General features: G+C 39.7%; 1 protein-coding gene across 1 annotated transcript; it reads left to right on the forward strand.

Annotated features, from left to right (window-relative positions):
• Positions 1 to 5361: 5361 nt before the first annotated feature.
• mrps27 (mitochondrial ribosomal protein S27) lies at positions 5362 to 14815 on the forward strand. Its single transcript, XM_054731578.2, has 11 exons — positions 5362 to 5509; positions 5656 to 5733; positions 6708 to 6778; positions 6876 to 6934; positions 7260 to 7374; positions 7730 to 7808; positions 9001 to 9116; positions 9218 to 9320; positions 9438 to 9580; positions 13658 to 13819; positions 14443 to 14815. The coding sequence occupies exons 1-11, from the start codon at positions 5437 to 5439 to the stop codon at positions 14689 to 14691; spliced, it is 1248 nt and encodes a 415-aa protein (XP_054587553.2). The 5' UTR covers positions 5362 to 5436; the 3' UTR covers positions 14692 to 14815.
• The last annotated feature ends 3193 nt before the right edge of the window (positions 14816 to 18008 follow it).

Consider the following 18008-nt stretch of genomic DNA (forward strand, 5'->3'; position numbering starts at 1 on the left):
AGATTCATCAGGAGGATTTTAAACGGACTTCATTGGTCACGCAGGAATAAATAATTCATTTTTCATCATTTATTTCACAAACACTGGTACAGGATTATGCTTTATAAGGCTGGCTTCGTAAGCAAACTGAATTTGAATTTTCAACTTGTGGAAAAGGTCAAATAAAAGAGGAAATAGCTTGAATTGGACTTTTAATTTGAAGAGTTTGATTGAAAAAACAAATTAAACTCACCAAACTTTAGTTTGGCTGATATCACATGAAGTAAATAAAAAATGAACTCTTATAAAAATAATAGTTTTAGCTCTTCAATTATGTTGCCTTGTTTTTATTTATTAGATAAATAATGACTGACCAACAGAAAATAATAATTATTAATATTTGTCAATATAAAAACTTCTGTGATGCAGTGGCGTGTCCAGATCTTTTAAAATGGGGTGGCCCAGATGAGGCACTACTTTGTGCATGGGTGACACCAATGGTTATGCTTTTTTTTTTTACCCCGAGCCTTTTGTGGACAATGAAAATACTATTTAAAAGGAATTCAGTGTGGTGACACATGGGGTGGCCGTTCAGATTCCAAGGGTGGCATGTGCCACCCCAGGCCACTCCCTGGGCACACCCCTGCTGTGATGCTATTCTATTTTCTGATTCTACTCAATATAAAAATGTTTTTAAATTACTGAAACAAATTCCACAATACTTGGTTTTATTATTAGGCCTACAAACCAACACCGGAAATGAAATGAGTTATTTTTAAAAACCGTACAGGGATCGCGTGCTTTTGCTTTTATCTCAGAATTAGCAAGAGAAGAAATGGGACTGAAACTGTGTTTTAGTTTGTTTCAAGTGAACAAACACTTTAAAAAATCATTTTAAAAAAAGGACATTTGGACATTTTAAAGTTGAGTACTTTTGCAAACAAGGAACAGGCCAGACAACAAACAAACATGACAAAATCTGGCTTACCTTCTTCTCAGCCACACTGTTTATCTTGACAACTTTTACCTCATTTTTAAACGAACAAGCACAATGTTAATAATAATAGTGCATTTTGTTTTATTTTTTATACCACGCAGATTTATTGTGTATGTACATGTACCTGGCATAAACAACAAAAACTCAAAAAACGAATTGTGAAAAGCTTAAAAAACCAACTGTTTTATTGAATTTTTGAGTAAATTTTAAAGATATTTTTTAAGAATACAAAGAATTTCAACCACAATTTTTTCTTAATTGTCTAAGTTTTGTGTTCAAACTTCTAAATGATTTACATAAAATTGTGAAATTGGGGCAAAAACATAAATTAGGAACTTTTTTCATCTGGAACAATATAAGATTTTATGCATCGTTTACAAGTAAAATGTATTAAAGTAGCTCACAGATTTGGCATTTTCCTGTGTCTATTACAGTCAGTTCAGCCCGAATCATGACAGTAAACATGACTCCGCGTGTTTTTAGTTGCCTTAACCCAGACTGCATATTCATGGGCTACAAAAAGTGGATGTGACAGTTACAGTTTCTTTGTGTCATTGTGCTTTGAAACATTTTGTTGTGCCACATGATATTTTCTTTACTTTCCGGTGAACAATGTGATGCAAAAACCAGGGATGAGATGTGAAAAAGGGAAGCAGAGAAGGGTTCTGAAAAATTTACAATCCGTTTTAGGTTTGGGCAAGGATGGTGCAAAAACACACACACACACACACACACACACACACACACTCATCAAGACAAACACATCTTTAATATTTTCATTTTGAGAATGCAAAACGTCAGAATGCTGCATTCGTGAAGCTGCTGGTATGTCAGTGTTTCACAGTTCATGCACACTTTTTTCACAAGAGGATCTCCAAGAATCATGTGAGGCTAAGTCACACTTTAACTTTAAATACAGAGCAAAAGGGCAGAGTGATAAAGCCCCTGCACCAAATGTTCATGTGATCCATCTCCTCCTAAAGAGTAGAGGGCCCCCTACTGACGGATGCGCTGACCTTCCTTTTCTTTTAGTTTTCTTCTGCCATTGCCTATGTTAACGGGACAGTTTTGACCAATGTGTTAAACCAGATGGTAAATACACTAAACTATTTATAATATAATGTAATATAATATAATATAATATAATATAATATAGTAATATAATATAATATAATATAATATAATATAATATAATATAGTAATATAATATAATATAATATAATATAATAATATAATATAATATAATATAATATAATATAATATAATATAATATAATATAATATAATATAATATAATATAATATATAATGTCATATATAATATCCATCCATCCATTTTCTGAGCCCGCTTGTCCACGCAGGGTCGCGGGGGGGCTGGTGCCCATCTCCAGCAGTCAGCGGGCAATCAGGCGGGGTACACCCTGGACAGAGAGCCAGTCCATCGCAGGGCAACACAGAGACACACAGGACAAAAAATCATGCACTGTGAGGAAGCCGGAGTACCCGGAGAGAACCCACACATGCACAGGGAGAACATGCAAACTCCATGCAGAAAGATCCCAGGCCGGGAAGCGAACCCAGGACCTCAGGACTTCACATGATAGGGTGGGGCCAGGCTTCACAATGAGCTCACCCAAAACTCTGGCTGAATAGGACCCACACCCACCTTCACACCTTGGCTCATGTGTTTATGTAGAAGATCATCGGGGGTCTTTTGTTCCCTCTTGGGGGGAAACTCCCACTGGGTTTGAATCTGGGACTCTCCACCATTTGACCTTAGAACTGAAGAAGCCTCTCGGATGAGAGATGAAACGTCTTCAAGCAACTCAAAGAAGTCCAGACGCTTTTCTTTCAAAGCTCATTAGACTACAATGACCTGGATGACCGAGAACCTTCACAGACATAAACCCAGGACCTTCTTGCTGCAAGGCAACAGCTCTAACCACTGCACCACTGCGCAGCCCCATATACATAATATAATATAATATAATATAATATAATATAATATAATATAATATATAATATAATATAATATAATATAATATAATATAATATAATATAATATAATATAATATAATATAATATAATATGATATAATATCATCTAAAAAAAACAATATGGAATATGATCATCTGTTTCGTACTCTTCTTTTAAGCAAAGGTTGTTGAAGGAGTTTAGCAGGTATTCAGCATATTTTTCTCTTTAAATGGGAAATTGTGTTTTTTTAAAGCCCCAAAAAACATGATACGTTTATTTTTTTTTGTAATAAACTTTAAACTCTCTTGGCTAAATTCTATATCCATAAATGTAAATTTGCTAATTAGATGCCATGTTATCTTTATTTTCCTTAAGATGTACAACTACATATAAATCTTATTTCTCACTTCTTTAACAAAAAGGATCTCAATATTTGTCTAATTAATTTTCCTGGCTGAATGTTCACCTAAATGTATTTTTTTTATTCATAGATCACATTTTACAGTTGTTTACATTTGCAATAACACACATTTAAAAGTTGACAATTAATTTATGAAAATAAAACAGACAGAAACATAAAAGAAAAAAAAGAAAAACATACAAACATAACACAGGGATCTGCTGCGTCTAGATTGAAATAAAGAAATAAATTGATACTCTTGGTTAATTTGTTGTTCTCCTTTGTCAAATTTTCAATGCTGTTCCAATGTTTCATGGTCTGTAATTTTGAAGTTATAAAAGGAGGGAATGCTTTTCTGAAAAATCATTTTATGTAAATAATATTTGGCTAAAATAATTATCAAATTAATTATATATTTTTCATTGGATGATAGATGAGGGTTAGTAACAATAAGGAGTATTTCAAATTTGCTTAAAAATATATTTTTGGAAATATATTTTTTGGAGGGAGAGGTCCTACCTCAAGTGGAGGAGTTTAAGTATCTCGGGGTCTTGTTCACGAGTGAGGGTAGGAGGGATCGGGAGATCGACAGGCGGATTGGTTCGGCGTCTGCAGTGATGCGGACGCTGAGCCGATCTGTCGTGGTGAAGAGGGAGCTGAGCCAGAAAGCCAGGCTCTCGATTTACCGGTCGATCTACGTCCCAATCCTCACCTATGGTCATGAGCTTTGGGTAATGACCGAAAGAACGAGATCGCGGATACAAGCGGTCGACATGAGTTTCCTCCGTAGGGTGGCCGGGCTCAGCCTTAGAGATAGGGTGAGGAGCTCGGGCATTCGGGAGGGACTCGGAGTAGAACCGCTGCTCCTCCGGATCGAAAGGAGTCAGTTGAGGTGGTTTGGGCATCTGGTCAGGATGCCTCCTGGACGCCTCCCTGGGGAGGTGTTTCGGGCGTGTCCTGCCGGCAGGAGGCCCCCGGGTCGACCCAGGACACGTTGGAGAGGTTACATCTCCAATCTGGTCCGGGAACGCCTTGGGGTCCTGCCGGAGGAGCTGGTGGAGGTGGCCGGGGAGAGGACGGTCTGGAGCTCCCTAGTTGGGATGCTGCCCCCGCGACCCGGACCCGGATAAGCGGAGGAAGACGACGACGACGATGTTTGTAGATGGAACCAAAATAATGTTACATCAAAACAATCAACAAAAATTTGCTCAATCGTTTCTCCCTTACAACCACAAAAAGTACAGATGTCAGAGACATTTGGGAAAAAAATACAGATGTTCGCTTTTGACGGGTAATATCTGTGTACAACTTTGAACAAGACTTCTTTTATCTTATTCACAATCATGTATTGGTGAGGAAGCAGAAAGATCCTGTTCCATGGTTTTGCATTCATTAAAGTCCATCGGTGTTTACATATCGGTGTTGATACGGGGTCAATTACTTTTCTAATAACAGAATTATTACATTTCTTATCTGTAATTAAGATCCCAGAAATAGTTGGAGGTCTGACTGCTGCAGATAAGATAATGTTTGATTGTATGGTCTCTGCTAAAGAAAAGATACTAACAGGGATAGATGTTATACTCTTCTTTTGAAGTCTTAATATTATATTTTTCTATGAAGTCTTTGTGCGATAATATTTCACCATTAGTATTTAATAGATTATTCACAGTGTTTACATTACTTAATGACCAATTTTGTAGAAAGGGTGTTTTGTTTTGACATACTATGTGTGTATTGTTCCAAATAATACAATTGTGAGGAGAGAAGTTGTGTTTAAAGATAAGATTCCGACATAACAAAGATTGTTTATGAAAATTACTTAATTTTATTGGGAGTTTTCCTACTGAGAAAGGATATATTAACAAAAAGTTACACCTAAATGTATATTTGTGCACTTTAAAATTAAGAAGAAGAAGAAGAAGAAGAAGAAGAAGAAGAAGAAGAAGAAGAAGAAGAAGAAGAAGAAGAAGAAGAAGAAGAAGAAGAAGTGTCTGATTCGAGGCAGAAGGTGGCGGTATTGTCCCTTTGACCGACAACTGTTACAATCAGAGAAGAAGAACGTACTTCTGTTTCCTGTCAAACATGGCGGCCTCCGTGTTTAATCGATGTGTAAAAGCAGCCTTGAAAGTTAAACGTGTATCTCCGTCTCTTACAGGTAAACGCGCCTTCCTGCAACCTACAGGAAATTTGATAATTCATGTTTTTCCTCTTGGTGTTTCAGAGTTTCAGATTTAGAATAAACCGAACGTGTTCCTGGTTGTTAGTTAACGAGATGCTAAATCGGTTCGTCTTTTTTTGTAGCCAAACGATGGTTGCTGTCTCCAGCTTACACAGACACCAAACTGTGGGAGGCGCGAGAAAAAGACCCACAGAATCTGGGTAAGTTATAAATGAATAATCTAAAAGCCCACCTGGATTGTCTGGATTACGGAGATTACCTGGTCTTTTACAGTGAACAACATTTCAACCGCTTCAAGACTGTCCTCTTCATATGTGTAAAGCATAAGAAAACAACAAGGACATCATGTCAGGTGTTCCACCACCATCTAATAATTGTTAAATTAATATAAAAACTTTACTGAGGATTAACCTGGAACTATAAAATATTTTTTGTCAATAACAAAAACAGTAACTAAGCAGTTACTCCGATAATTGGCACCTATTGACTTTTGTTGTACCTTTGATTAAGATGTAACCCCATTTAATATGCGAACGTCGGATTTATTTATCAAAATTGTGGATATTTTTTGTGTAAAACTCCAATTATGAGACCAAAGTTATTAAAAAGATTTAGTTGAGCCAAAAATGGCAACATTTGTGCAGAAATGGACGGAAGTGGGCTGAAGCTGGTGTCTTTGTTGTTGTTTTTTTCCTATAATTTATTTATTGAGCAGAGACAGTAAATGTAGTTTAATTATTGGATTGTTAAATAAATTAGGTGTATTAGTTTTACTCTTTCTAAAGATGAATACTAAATTTCTTTAAAAGGCAGCGATCAGTAAACATGGATTTAAAGTCAAATGTTCAGTTGCCCGTGTTGATATGTAACACAACATGAATAAATGTTCGATGAAGATTAAATTCTTATGTTTAGTTGATTATTGCCAGCAGCAGGTGTTGCTGCTGTTGTACTGTATGACCACCAGGTGGCACTGCAGCGCCTTGGTGGTGTTAATTGAAAGCTGACAGATATTAAATTAAATTTGCACCTTTGATTTATTTTTTAAACGTAAAATTAATGGATTAAATCCCCATTTTTGTTGAGTCACTTTCTTCATGTCATGTGTTGCAGTCTTTTTATTCTGAATAAACAATGTTTGATTTCTCGTGACCCTAATCTTTCTGACCTCCAGCTGTTCTAGCCGATCTGATGGACCGAACGTACGACAGGAACCTTCCGGTCAGCTCGCTGACCATTTCACGGGTAAGTTGCATTTACATCCAGGTCACTCATTTGCTTTGTGTTTTTTTATATAGCAAACGAAACATTTGAAGTAACCCTTTTTTTCTCTGTGTTTCAGTTTGTTGACAACATATCATCTAAGGAGGAAGTGGACCAAGCGGAGTATTACCTGTATAAGTACGAGGGACCGCTTCTGCTTATTCTGTGTCTGTGCTGAATCTCAGCTGCTCCCTTGTTTCTTGTGTGTTCTTGGACTGCGTTGTCGTTCTGTTTTATGTTCAGTCACACGGTTCTCTTTATCGGAGCCAACTCCAGACCTTTCTTGTTTTCTCCTTCCTCTGGATTCTACACCTCCTCTTGCACTGACTTGTTTTCAATCACACCTTTGTTTAGGGAGTGTTTATTTTAATGATCTAGTGTGAATTTAAACTAGCATAGCATGTAATCTCTTCCTGTGATTGATGAATACAATAATTTTTTATTTTATTTTTTGCATTCTAAGGTTTCGTCATAGTCCGAACTGTTGGTACTTGCGAGATTGGACCATTCACGGTTGGATCAGACAGTGTCTGAAATATGGAAGCCGAGAAAAGGCCCTGCACACTCTTAAGAACAAGGTACACCCCACAAAAGTTTTAATGTAGTTTTTATAAAATGATGATGTAGGCGGTTACTGTAGAGTGCAGATGATGCTCAGGTGAATAACCAGTAAGGAAATGGGTGGATACACTCTAAAAGCTGCAGTTACCCCACAGACGGGTCCAGTGTTACCACTCAAGCACGTATCATGTTTATGAATGAGCTGCTGCATTTCTAAAACTCAAAGATCATGCTTTTATTTGGGTAATAAAACTGATTTGACTGGGGATGCGTCAGAGATGAGATATTCGTATGTCAAATGTGCAAAAAGGATCATTTAAGCTTACACAGATGGTGACCATTATAATGTCGTATATTAAATGTTTCCAACAGGTCCAGTATGGAATATTCCCTGATGACTTCACCTTCAACCTGCTGTTGGATTCTTACATCAAGGATGGAGACTTTAAAAGTGAGTCTGCTCAGAACAAAAGGTCACATGGTACAAACCGCTGCAGGCAAGCACATATTTAGACACAAATGTTCACTTTCACATCTCTAAACTCAAATTCCTGAGCTCTTTGTGTCCGTTTTCCCCCCCAAAAAAACAAGTGAGGAGGAAGTTTGATTATTTTCCTGTTTGATAACAGCAGCCGGTAAACAAAGCAGCATTGTTTAGACTTTGCTTTATCCTTGTAAACAGAGTTTTTGTTTACATTTGTTGGCGGGATTGTTGTAAATGCAGGCAGGGATGATATAAAATTTTCAAAACGGAAAATTAAATCTATTATTACATGACAGGAAAGTGTGTGTGTGTGTGGGGGGGGGGGGGGGGGCATTTGGAATCGTTTAATAAAAGAAGATTAAAAACATCAACGTTAAGAAAACTGAAAGCAGTTTTTCTCAATTGTAGGACATTCGCTGTAGGTACTCTAGCGCAGTGGTTCCTAACCTGGGGGCCCGACCCCCACAAGGGGGCGCCAAAGCCTCTCAGTGGGTCGCCAGGACCTCTCCACTTTAAGGGGTTAAAACTTCATTTATTACTTGTTTATAGCCTACATTGTGCTCACATTTTTTTCATGAGTGAAAAGTTTACTGATATTAAGACAGGAAATAATTAGTACAGAAAAAATAACACACTTTTAAGAACATTTTGCTCAGCTCACTGTTTTATTTTTCAAGTGTCAAAAGTTCATTAAAGATAGGACTGGTTGATTAATCACAGCCTTTACAGTAAATAATCTAGTATAAACAGTAATATACACATTTAAGTACATTTTTCTCAGTGTATTTTTTATGTGTCAAACGTTTATTGAAAGGAATGATTGATTTATCAGTGTTTACAAGAAACAATGTGTTCAGAAAAGTAATACAAACTGTCAAGCACATTATGCTCTGTTTGGTTTTGTTAATGACTTTGTTCTGTTCTGGAGCCTACTATTACTGTTATCTATTGAATCAAAGCATATTAAAATGTGCTTGAACAATTTTATCATTTCTTAATACTGTTTGTACTGGAAGAGAGAATATGAGGGGGTCGTCAAAAATTTTACTGGTAAAAAACGGGTTCCCTTGGGAAAAAGGTTGGGAACCACTGTTCTAGAGGGTGGGTCGCAGAAATAGTTTAGAAACGGTGATAACATTGACGAGGTGTGGCTGTGCAGGTGCGTGCTCTGTGGTTGAGGAGGTGATGCTTCAGGAGGCCTTTGACCTTTCCTCCACACAAATCCTGTCTCTGTACGCTCTGGGGAATTTCTTCTCCACCCGACCACAACTCACTGTGAGTGAACACCGTCTGTTAGTGCAGAAAATCTGTTTTGGGGACCAGAACTAGCATCACTGATTAAAACAACATGCCTCTGTGTGTGTGTGTGTGTTCAGGTGTCAGAGGAGCGGAGCTTGGGGGCATCGCTGCTCGTCTGTGGACAAGCGCAGAGCAACACGGTCGGCCTCAGCGCCCAGCTGTTGGGAAACGCTCTCCTCGGTGAGTTTTTGACTTCCTCCGTCTGACTTTTGTCTGTAAGGTTTCTCCTCTGTGCTGCGATTGACTCATCCAGCAGGCTTTCATTAGCTGCATGTCTCATTTGTTTGACTCTTACAGGAAAGGTGGAGATGCTAAAGGGCATCCATGCTGTTTTTAAGGGGATGCCTCTCTCCTGGAACCGAGGGTATGTGAGACGAGCTCTGGCTGTGATGGAGAGAGTTTCTGCTGCTCCTGGTGACATCATGCTGTCCGAAGACACCGTAAGAACACAAACGCCACATCAACTCTTCGTTTTAAATATCTTTTCCTTGTTTATTATAACGTATTTGAAGGAAAACTCAGACCACATGTGATTAGGGTTGTCACGGTGTGAAAATTTAACCTCACGGTTATTGTGACCAAAATTACCACGGTTTTCGGTATTATCGCGGTATTTTTTTTAAACGTGCTACATTTTCACACAATTGAATAAACCCTGTATGTCAGGAAATATCGTCCTCAGTTTGTGTCTAAATTTAGCCTAAAATGTGTTATTTTGTAATTATGTTGTTTATTTGTTTACATTTTTCCCCTTTAGTCTTTAAAATACCAATATTTGCCCATAACTTCTTATGTTTTGTCTGTGTGATGTCATCATTTTAAAAATATTTGATCAGATGATACTCAGTACTCAAGTAGCCTTCTAATCAGATACTTTTTTACCCTTACTTGAGTAATAAACCCTATATCAGGAAAATATTGTCCTCGGTTTGTGTCCTTCCAGTGAGCTTTGCAGATGTGGGAAAATGTCATCAGGCAGTAATCGTTGTTAAATTCATAATTATTCTCGGAGAGAGACCAACTCTTATCTGCCCCTGGGAGCCCCGTAATGCATAGCGTCATTTCAACATGGCGGTGTCCGCGACACGGTTTATATGCAGGTAGCGGCGCTGCGGCTGCTTTATATAGCGACTCGTTGCATTCTCCCTCAACCCAAATCCTCGGATCACGCATTTTAGCTAAAACGCTAACGTTAGCTTGCCTTGCGTTGACTGTAGAGTTGTGGGTGATGGTCACGCAGATGTGTCATGAGATTTGAAGCGTTGCTGCCTTTCACAGACACTTTTTCTGCACGTGCTGCAAACAGGATAGCCGTCTTCTATCAACTGTCCCTCGACATTCTTCAAACATCCAAAAGATGCCCTTACTTCCCACTTTGTCTTCTTTGAGGGATAATAAATGTCCTGAGTGCTGCCGTCTCCTCCTTTGGCCATTATTTCAGCTTTAGCTTCAAGAAAGTTTTGGTTGTAAACAACAAAGTGCACATGTGCCGCCGGCATCTTCAGCAGATGATACGGTGGCTGGTAAGGGTCACCGCGCCTACACCGCAGCCACGGTAAATCCACCGAGATTATATATTTTTTTTAAAAACAAGATGGTTATTATTATTGTCAACTTTTTACCGGGGTTTACCGCTACACCGGTTACCGTGACAACCCTACATGTGATTATTATTGTTTGACTCCTTACAGAAGGGTTACTGGCTCATATTTAAGCTATCAGGCGATGACAGGAGTGACACGAGCATCAGTTTATCACGTGAAGTTCAGTGTTCGTTCTGCCAGCTGTATAAATCAATTCTCCGATGGCTATTTTGAGTACAACGGTTAACCTTGAACTTCCTGCAGCACCCATTCAGAGTTACTCTGCAGATGCACTTTACTGAATTCTCTCAACACAGACTGAATACGGGCATTGCAACTCACCCACGCTCCCTAAATGTCTCGTATGCAGGAGGTCCATCCTGATGGACGCTAAGCTGCTTTTATAGGATGATGAATAAACAGTCGGAGCACGAGAACAAAGGCAAACCGTTTAGACTGGAAAACGTTAGCAACGTTCCCTTAACTCCTCACTTGGAGGAAATAGTAGAAAATAGGATGTTTCTGACAAAATAATGGGAACCAATTAGCAATAAGGCAACAGACGTTTTGCTCCACTCCCTGAAATACTCCGCAGCAGTCCTGCTAAGTCTGGTTCCAGTGGAATAATGCCGAGATAAAGAAGAACGACTGCTTTTCTGGGGTTTTCTGGTTTAAGGTGGGGTGGTAGATGGGCTGTCCGGCTGTAAAGCAATCAGATTTGATGTCCGAGTGCAAAGACAAGCCTTACTCTGTGTTTTACTCTCACAGGTGGAGCGCTATACACTTGGCTATAATGCCCCACCTGATATCAAAACTTTGTTAGAAATGTATTTGGTTGTTTTAAATCCCAACGGAGATGGAAATGAAAAAGACGAGGGGAAGAGGAAAGGAAGAGGTGTGTGTGTGTGTGTGTGTGTGGGGGGGGGGGGGTTTCACAAAAATGAGAGAGAACAAAAACACTTTGCCAACAACATCCAGATATATACAGGGTATCCGCGGGTCCTTAAAAAGCCTTAAATTTGCTTTTCCAAATTTAAGGCCTTGAAAATCCTTAAAAATGACAAATAATCCTTAAATACAGTTTCCAAAGGTCTTAAATTACCAAAGACCCAATAAACAAGATTATTTTATTTCTATAAAAAATTTCGTGAATTTCTAGTTGGTGTTCAGCATTTTTTGTGTATGATGTTGGCGTAAGCGGAACCGTACACATTCAGCTGGTTGTGAAAGGGGGCTGTTTTTAGATGAGCACATTAGCTGGTTAAGCTAGTGGGAGCTTGCGCCATGGGGAAGTGGAAGTTTAATGGTAACTGGATGGCTAATCCCACGTTCACGACGTGGTTAGCACCGGCTCCAGGCAATAGCTGGAAATTATAGCTTAAATTTAATTTTAAAAATAGCTTAAATTTGGTCAAAGTGGCCTTAAAAAAGGTCTTAAAAAGTCTTAAATTTGGCTCCCTTACACCTGCAGATACCCTGTATATACCAGTAACAACATAACAGTGTGCTTCATAAAACCAGTAATAATTCATGGTGCATTTAGTTCCGACTACATCTCTACCTTGTGTGTCAAAAACACCTGAGTCCATATTTGTGAGAGCACCTGTGTGCGTACACACACGTGTGTGTGTAAGGTTTCTCTACAGAAGTGTCCAATACTGAGTGTGAGTGACCACAGACCTGCCCCCAAAGACCCACGGAAGATGGAGCTCCAGAGGTTCCCCGCGGAGTGCAGAGACCCCAGGGAGAGCTCTGCCGGAGCGTTAGTTTTGCTGTTATGCTCAGAATGCTCCACACACCGACGGCAACCAATAACTTAAATGTTTTGTCAAAAACAAACGTATGATTTTAACGTCTGAATGATTTTCATCTCCTGTAAAAACCTCATACAATCAACGTGAGCGTCCTGTTCCTAATGATCACCAGAATATGACTTGTTTTAGAATTTTATTCTGTAAAATTATGTATTTTAAATTATTAAAACTTAAACACCAGCAAAAATGAAGTCCGTACAAATTCTACCGCAGAATTTCAGCTGCAAAAGTTCAAATTGAAGTGACTCGAGCCAAAACGGTCTATCGAGTCGACGCCTCGCAGCTATCACGTGATCAGAGAAGCTTCATTTGATTGGCCACCAGGTCACGCCGGCTGCTGTTCAAATGTTTTTGTTGAATTGATGATGTTGAATTTTTGCAGATAAAATTATAAATGTAATAAATTTCAAATACAAAATTTCACAATAAAATTTCAGTGTCATAAATTCAGTGTCTTTCATACTAATGTGCTCTACAGCATCTGGCTTTGAAAACCTTAAAAATTACAAAGAAAATAAATATGATTATATACTTTTTTTTTTACTTTTAATCAATTCTTTCTGACCTTTGAGACCAAGTTTTCCCCCAAAAATATCTGTACTAGAAATGTATTTACCAGCAACACAAGAGGGATTTTCAGTCAAATGTCTGTGTAATGTATCAAAATTAGCGTTACACACAGCAGGTGAGTTTATCTTCAGACTGGTGTCACCTGCTGACACTGAACACGCACTGTTGCTGTTATTTTTGCATGTGGGCACACGTACACAGCTGGTGGTCGTGTGTTTAATCTGGCCTGTCCAGGGTTAATGAGATTGTGAGGAGCCTGCAGCTCTCGGGTGTCTGCTGGAATCACAGCGATAATGTAGACAGAGAGAATAACGCAGCCAGACACGGGATGTATTACAGCTCAGGCTCTGGTGACGGCCGCCGCGGGTCACACTAAATCAGCCTCTTCTGAAGATTAACAGCCGAGGTGTCGAGCCTTCGCGTCGTTCCGTCTGCTCTGTAATCAGGAGTTTTGTTTATAAGCTGCATCAGAGTAAGAAGTTCATCAGAATATTTAAAATAAAAGCGTCTCATTTGGTAGCAGTAAACATCGATTTGCTTTATTTTTCAGCTGGATTACGTAAACGACCTGCTGCAGGAGCTGTCCTCGACCCCGGAGACGGATGAGTCCGGAGGGGAGTCGGGCGCGGAGGAAAACAAGGAACAGGAAGTTGTGGATGAAGATGATGAAGCTGAGAAGGATAACCTCCCTCACTACGTCAGCAGATTTAAGGTGTGTGTGTGTGTGTGTGTGTGTGTTTGCTGCGGTTGTGTTTCTGTTTGCGGTTGCAGCAGAATTTACACGAGTTTTCCTCGTTGGAACAATCCTACAAACACGGTTTCCTGTTATGTCTGAACTCTGTTTTCTTCCTGTTTTACAGTCGCAGCTGATTTGTGAGGAGTGGCTTTCTGCTGTTGAACTGAATAGATTCTCCTCTGTGAGAAATTATAAACACAAAACTAGGAAGTAAAACTGTTTAAAGACGGGTTTACTTTAACAACAGTTTACATGAGTCATGTTTAAAATGGGCCAGGTCTGTCACTGAGAAGTTTTTGTTCAAGTTTTAACATAAAAATGACTCAAAATATTGATTTTTACTTCCAATATCCAGGATTTTTAGACTAGATGATGCCGTAGTTCCTCTGTTTCTCACACTGACTGGATTATCCACAAAGATTAAACATTATTACTACAGTAAATAAACTATAAAGTATACAGAGACACGTCTTCTTCACTTCTCATAGCTGGGACACAGAATTGTTTTTATGAATGTTTGTTTTTAGAGAAGTTCTGAAGACTTTTCAGGTTTCTGTTGAAAGAGTTCGTTTAACCCCGACAGTGTTTCACCTCTGCAGGAGCTGAGGAGCCAGCTGGAGACTCTGAGTAAAGTCGAGTCTGCCCCCTTCCAGACTTTAGTGACCACGGTGGCCCAGCAGAACCTGGCTGAAGCGGAAAAGCTGGACCTGGAGCAGTACGAGGGCCGGATTCGGGTCTGGGAGGCTGAAAAGAGGCAGCTGATTCAGAGGGAGAAGGAGTTGAGGGAGAAGGCTGAGCAGGAACGACGGGAGCGGTTAGAGGCCAAGGCTGCAGCTCAGCAAGCTTAGAGACTCTGGAAAAGGAGCTAAGTGACCATTTCTACGCTTTAACATCACCCTTGTGTTAGTACACCCACACCTTTTGGTCCTGTATCTGTAATCTGTTGTCAAAATAAAAGTGGTTTGGGTCAGATTTTTGGAGCTTTTGTTTCTTCACTACCTGTGGTCCTTTTCATCATGCATTCATGTTTTTGTCTGTCAAAAGCATCTGTCAGTTTTCTCACAGGGGAGTTGATGCATTTGCACAGAGGAATGTATTGATAGCATCTAGAGAAAAGCAAATTCTTGGCAAAGAAAGGAATGCATTTGTGAGCAGAGTTTGCTCATTTCCAACCAGCTGATCCTAACTGGGTTGTTTGGACTCTGTTGGAGATAATGGATCTTTGGAGAAGAAAATGCCACATCTAGTGCATTCATTCCACATTACATCCCTTTCTATTCAGCATTCAGGGCATAATCTTGGGAAAGAGTTTAGTTTGCAGCCTGGGATGAATGAGCTGCAGCGAAACGTTGAAGCGAGAACAATCGTAATCTGGTGACTGCTTCTATAAACAGATTTGTCTGTTTGTTGATAAATTTAAATCTTGTTCCATTTCTAAGTGAGGAAACAATATTGTTTTATAGCCACGTACACGGGTTTGACCCAAGTGGCTAAAGCAACAATCTTCACGCTCCAAGCTGACCACCCGGGAGCCGGGCTGCCCAGCACGGAAAACGCACAGTTACCCACGTGTGATCACAATTACCCTACCAGGGCTAGGCCAGGTCATGCGCCATTGGCATCCAGGAAACATCGGAGCACATCTCGACTAGCAGAAACTAACTGTTATCATGACATAGCTCCTTCAGGCTTGTGGGGATTAAACAGCAACGCTGCAAAGAGCATTGAGTCAGTAGTAGAGTCATGTTACCCCAAAATTCCACTACCTCCGCTCCGCCCCCGCCTTCCGCAGCCGCTCGCTTCCGAACTCAATTTTTACTGGTACCCGCTCTACAACAGCTCCGCCCCGGTGCGGAGACCTGAGGTGCGCAAACAGGCATGCACAGGATTTTCGAGATCTTGCGATACAGTCCGAGCAATAAACGCAGAAGTTAGATCCAAACACCGGTTGTGTGGGAGAAGCATCGAAATGAACTGTTTAATCTGCCCATCATTTGTGTTGAGAGATCAGCAGTGTGTGGATCAACAAAGGGTGAGTACTTTGATAGTAGAAACTGTACTTATGGCTTATTTTTGTGCATTTAAAGTTTAACCGCCATTGATAGTTGTTAAAAGTTGTTAAACATGTGCATATGAAACAAAAAACGCTTTTTGTTTATCGATTTATTGTGAAATAAAGGAAGTTGTGCTTGCTCCCTTTCCTGTTGGGCGGCTGTGATTTCTGTCCATTGACTGCGGAGGTGCTCCGCCATCCGGCAAAAATAGAATCGATCCTATTTTTGCCGGATGGCGGAACGGCGGGCGGCGCACTGCGCCGCACGGCCGCAGCAGTGGAACAGCTCTGATGAAATACAACAGGGCCGATTTTGCTGCGAAGTTCGTGCCGGAGCGGAGGTAGTGGAATTTTGGGGTAAGAGTAGCCAATCAGAGGTGAGATGTCCCAATATCAGAAAAATAAAACTCCCAATTCTGTGATTTTCTTCCGCTTACTCCTTCGGCTGACCTCTATGTCCTCAAACAGACGCACCAGAGCTTTTTTTCCCCTGAGTGTGACTTACAAAGGCATTCGTTCCTTTTAGAGACCACAGCAAATGTATTAAATATGAGTAAAGTTGGCCTTTAAATGATTTGTGTTGTTCAATTTGTTAGTCCAGGTCTGGGGTCTGTAACCTGAGACTCAGGAGGCACAAGTGACTCTTTGGACCTTCAACAATGGCTCTTAATAACTGGCAAGAAATGCTAAAAAAATGACTAAGTCATGTTTTAAAAATAAACAATGAAAATGCAGTTGTATGCGTTTTTTGTGGGATAATTGTGTTGAATTTTTACTACAGAATTACACCAAAAGTATCAGTAATATTTTAGGATCTATAATTTTTTTTTCCACAATCAACATTCTGTCAAATAAGATCCCTGTTACTGCAAAAGTTTTTTTTTCTTAAAACTTAACAATAGAAACAAGATGGGGTTTTTTTTCCAAAAGTGGCCACAAGTCTATATAAGGTTTCTGTCTTTAATTTGGGAAAAAAGGTCAAAATCCCAACTTTTGTCTCAGATTAAGGAATTTTTTCTCAAAATTTTCATGTTTTTCTCAGAAATCTGAGACGGAGGAGGCGAACGCCTCAGCTGAGTGATTTTGATGATGAGGAGCAGCAACAGCAGCTCTACACCAAGATCTCCTCTGAGCCCGTGCCATCCTAAACAGAAAGATTAATCATAAAACAATCTTTTTAAAGGAGCAATATGTAAGATATCTACAGTGACATAATGACTAAACAGTCTAACGTCTCAGTCACGTTGGAAAGAAGGTTACATTGAAACATAGGTCATTCTCAACCACCTAGGGGGTTGCCAGGTTTTCTTCTTTCATAAAAACTAAAGAGGGACGTAGCTACGGTGTACAATCGGTGAGGTGCCGAGATAGCACCAAGCTAACGCTGCAGTGCAGGCATTTATAATTTGAAACGGCCAGAAAAAAGCTCGAGAGTTGTTTAAAGAACCTAGGCCAGTAAACAGGAGCTTCTCTGAAGCCACATTATCTTTCTGTTTTACTCTAATATCCGCTGAAGAAGACTAACATTGAGCAAACAATAGTAACGAAGAATTAGAAGCAAATAGTCGGCTCTAAAATTACCTTTAGCTACTTTTTCAACTATCAACAACTCCATAATATAGTGAAAGGAATAATAAGTCAATCGTGGTGTTTTACTTCCTTTAATAAGTCGTTCAGAACCATGACACCTAGCTAACAGCAAGACGGCAAACAACAACACGCCTCTAATGACGGAGACAAACTACTGAATAAGTCTAGTAAGTGCTCCCTATCGTAAAACACCCAAGAGATATGAGAATGTACTTATCAACTTATTGTGTACGACTCCTCTTTGCTTGTTATCTAGAATCTTCTGATAACAACAGCCATGAAATTCACGGAACAGGAATGAGAAAGTAACTTTTGTTTATAAAAATGGGCTGCAGTAACAGAATTTTACCACAGGACGTCACTCTCAAGCCCTTTTCAGACAGACATTCTGGAACATTTGCGGACAATTCAATGCGGTTTTTAACCGGAACTGTGTTTTCAGACACACCACTTTTGTACCGGAACTTGTCCTTTCGGCTGCGTTCACACAGCAGGGAAAAGTTCCAGATGTCTGATGGCGGC

The sequence above is a fragment of the Nothobranchius furzeri genome, chromosome 17 (genome assembly GCF_043380555.1).
Source record: "Nothobranchius furzeri strain GRZ-AD chromosome 17, NfurGRZ-RIMD1, whole genome shotgun sequence".
Taxonomy (NCBI): Eukaryota; Metazoa; Chordata; class Actinopteri; order Cyprinodontiformes; family Nothobranchiidae; genus Nothobranchius; species Nothobranchius furzeri.

Coding starts and splice junctions, on each gene's coding strand:
- mrps27 (XM_054731578.2), top strand. CDS start 5,437: ATGGCGGCCTCCGTGTTTAATCGATGTGTAAAAGCAGCCTTGAAAGTT. Junction 6,779..6,875: donor GCTCGCTGACCATTTCACGG/GTAAGTTGCATT, acceptor TCTGTGTTTCAG/TTTGTTGACAACATATCATC. Junction 13,820..14,442: donor ACTACGTCAGCAGATTTAAG/GTGTGTGTGTGT, acceptor TCACCTCTGCAG/GAGCTGAGGAGCCAGCTGGA.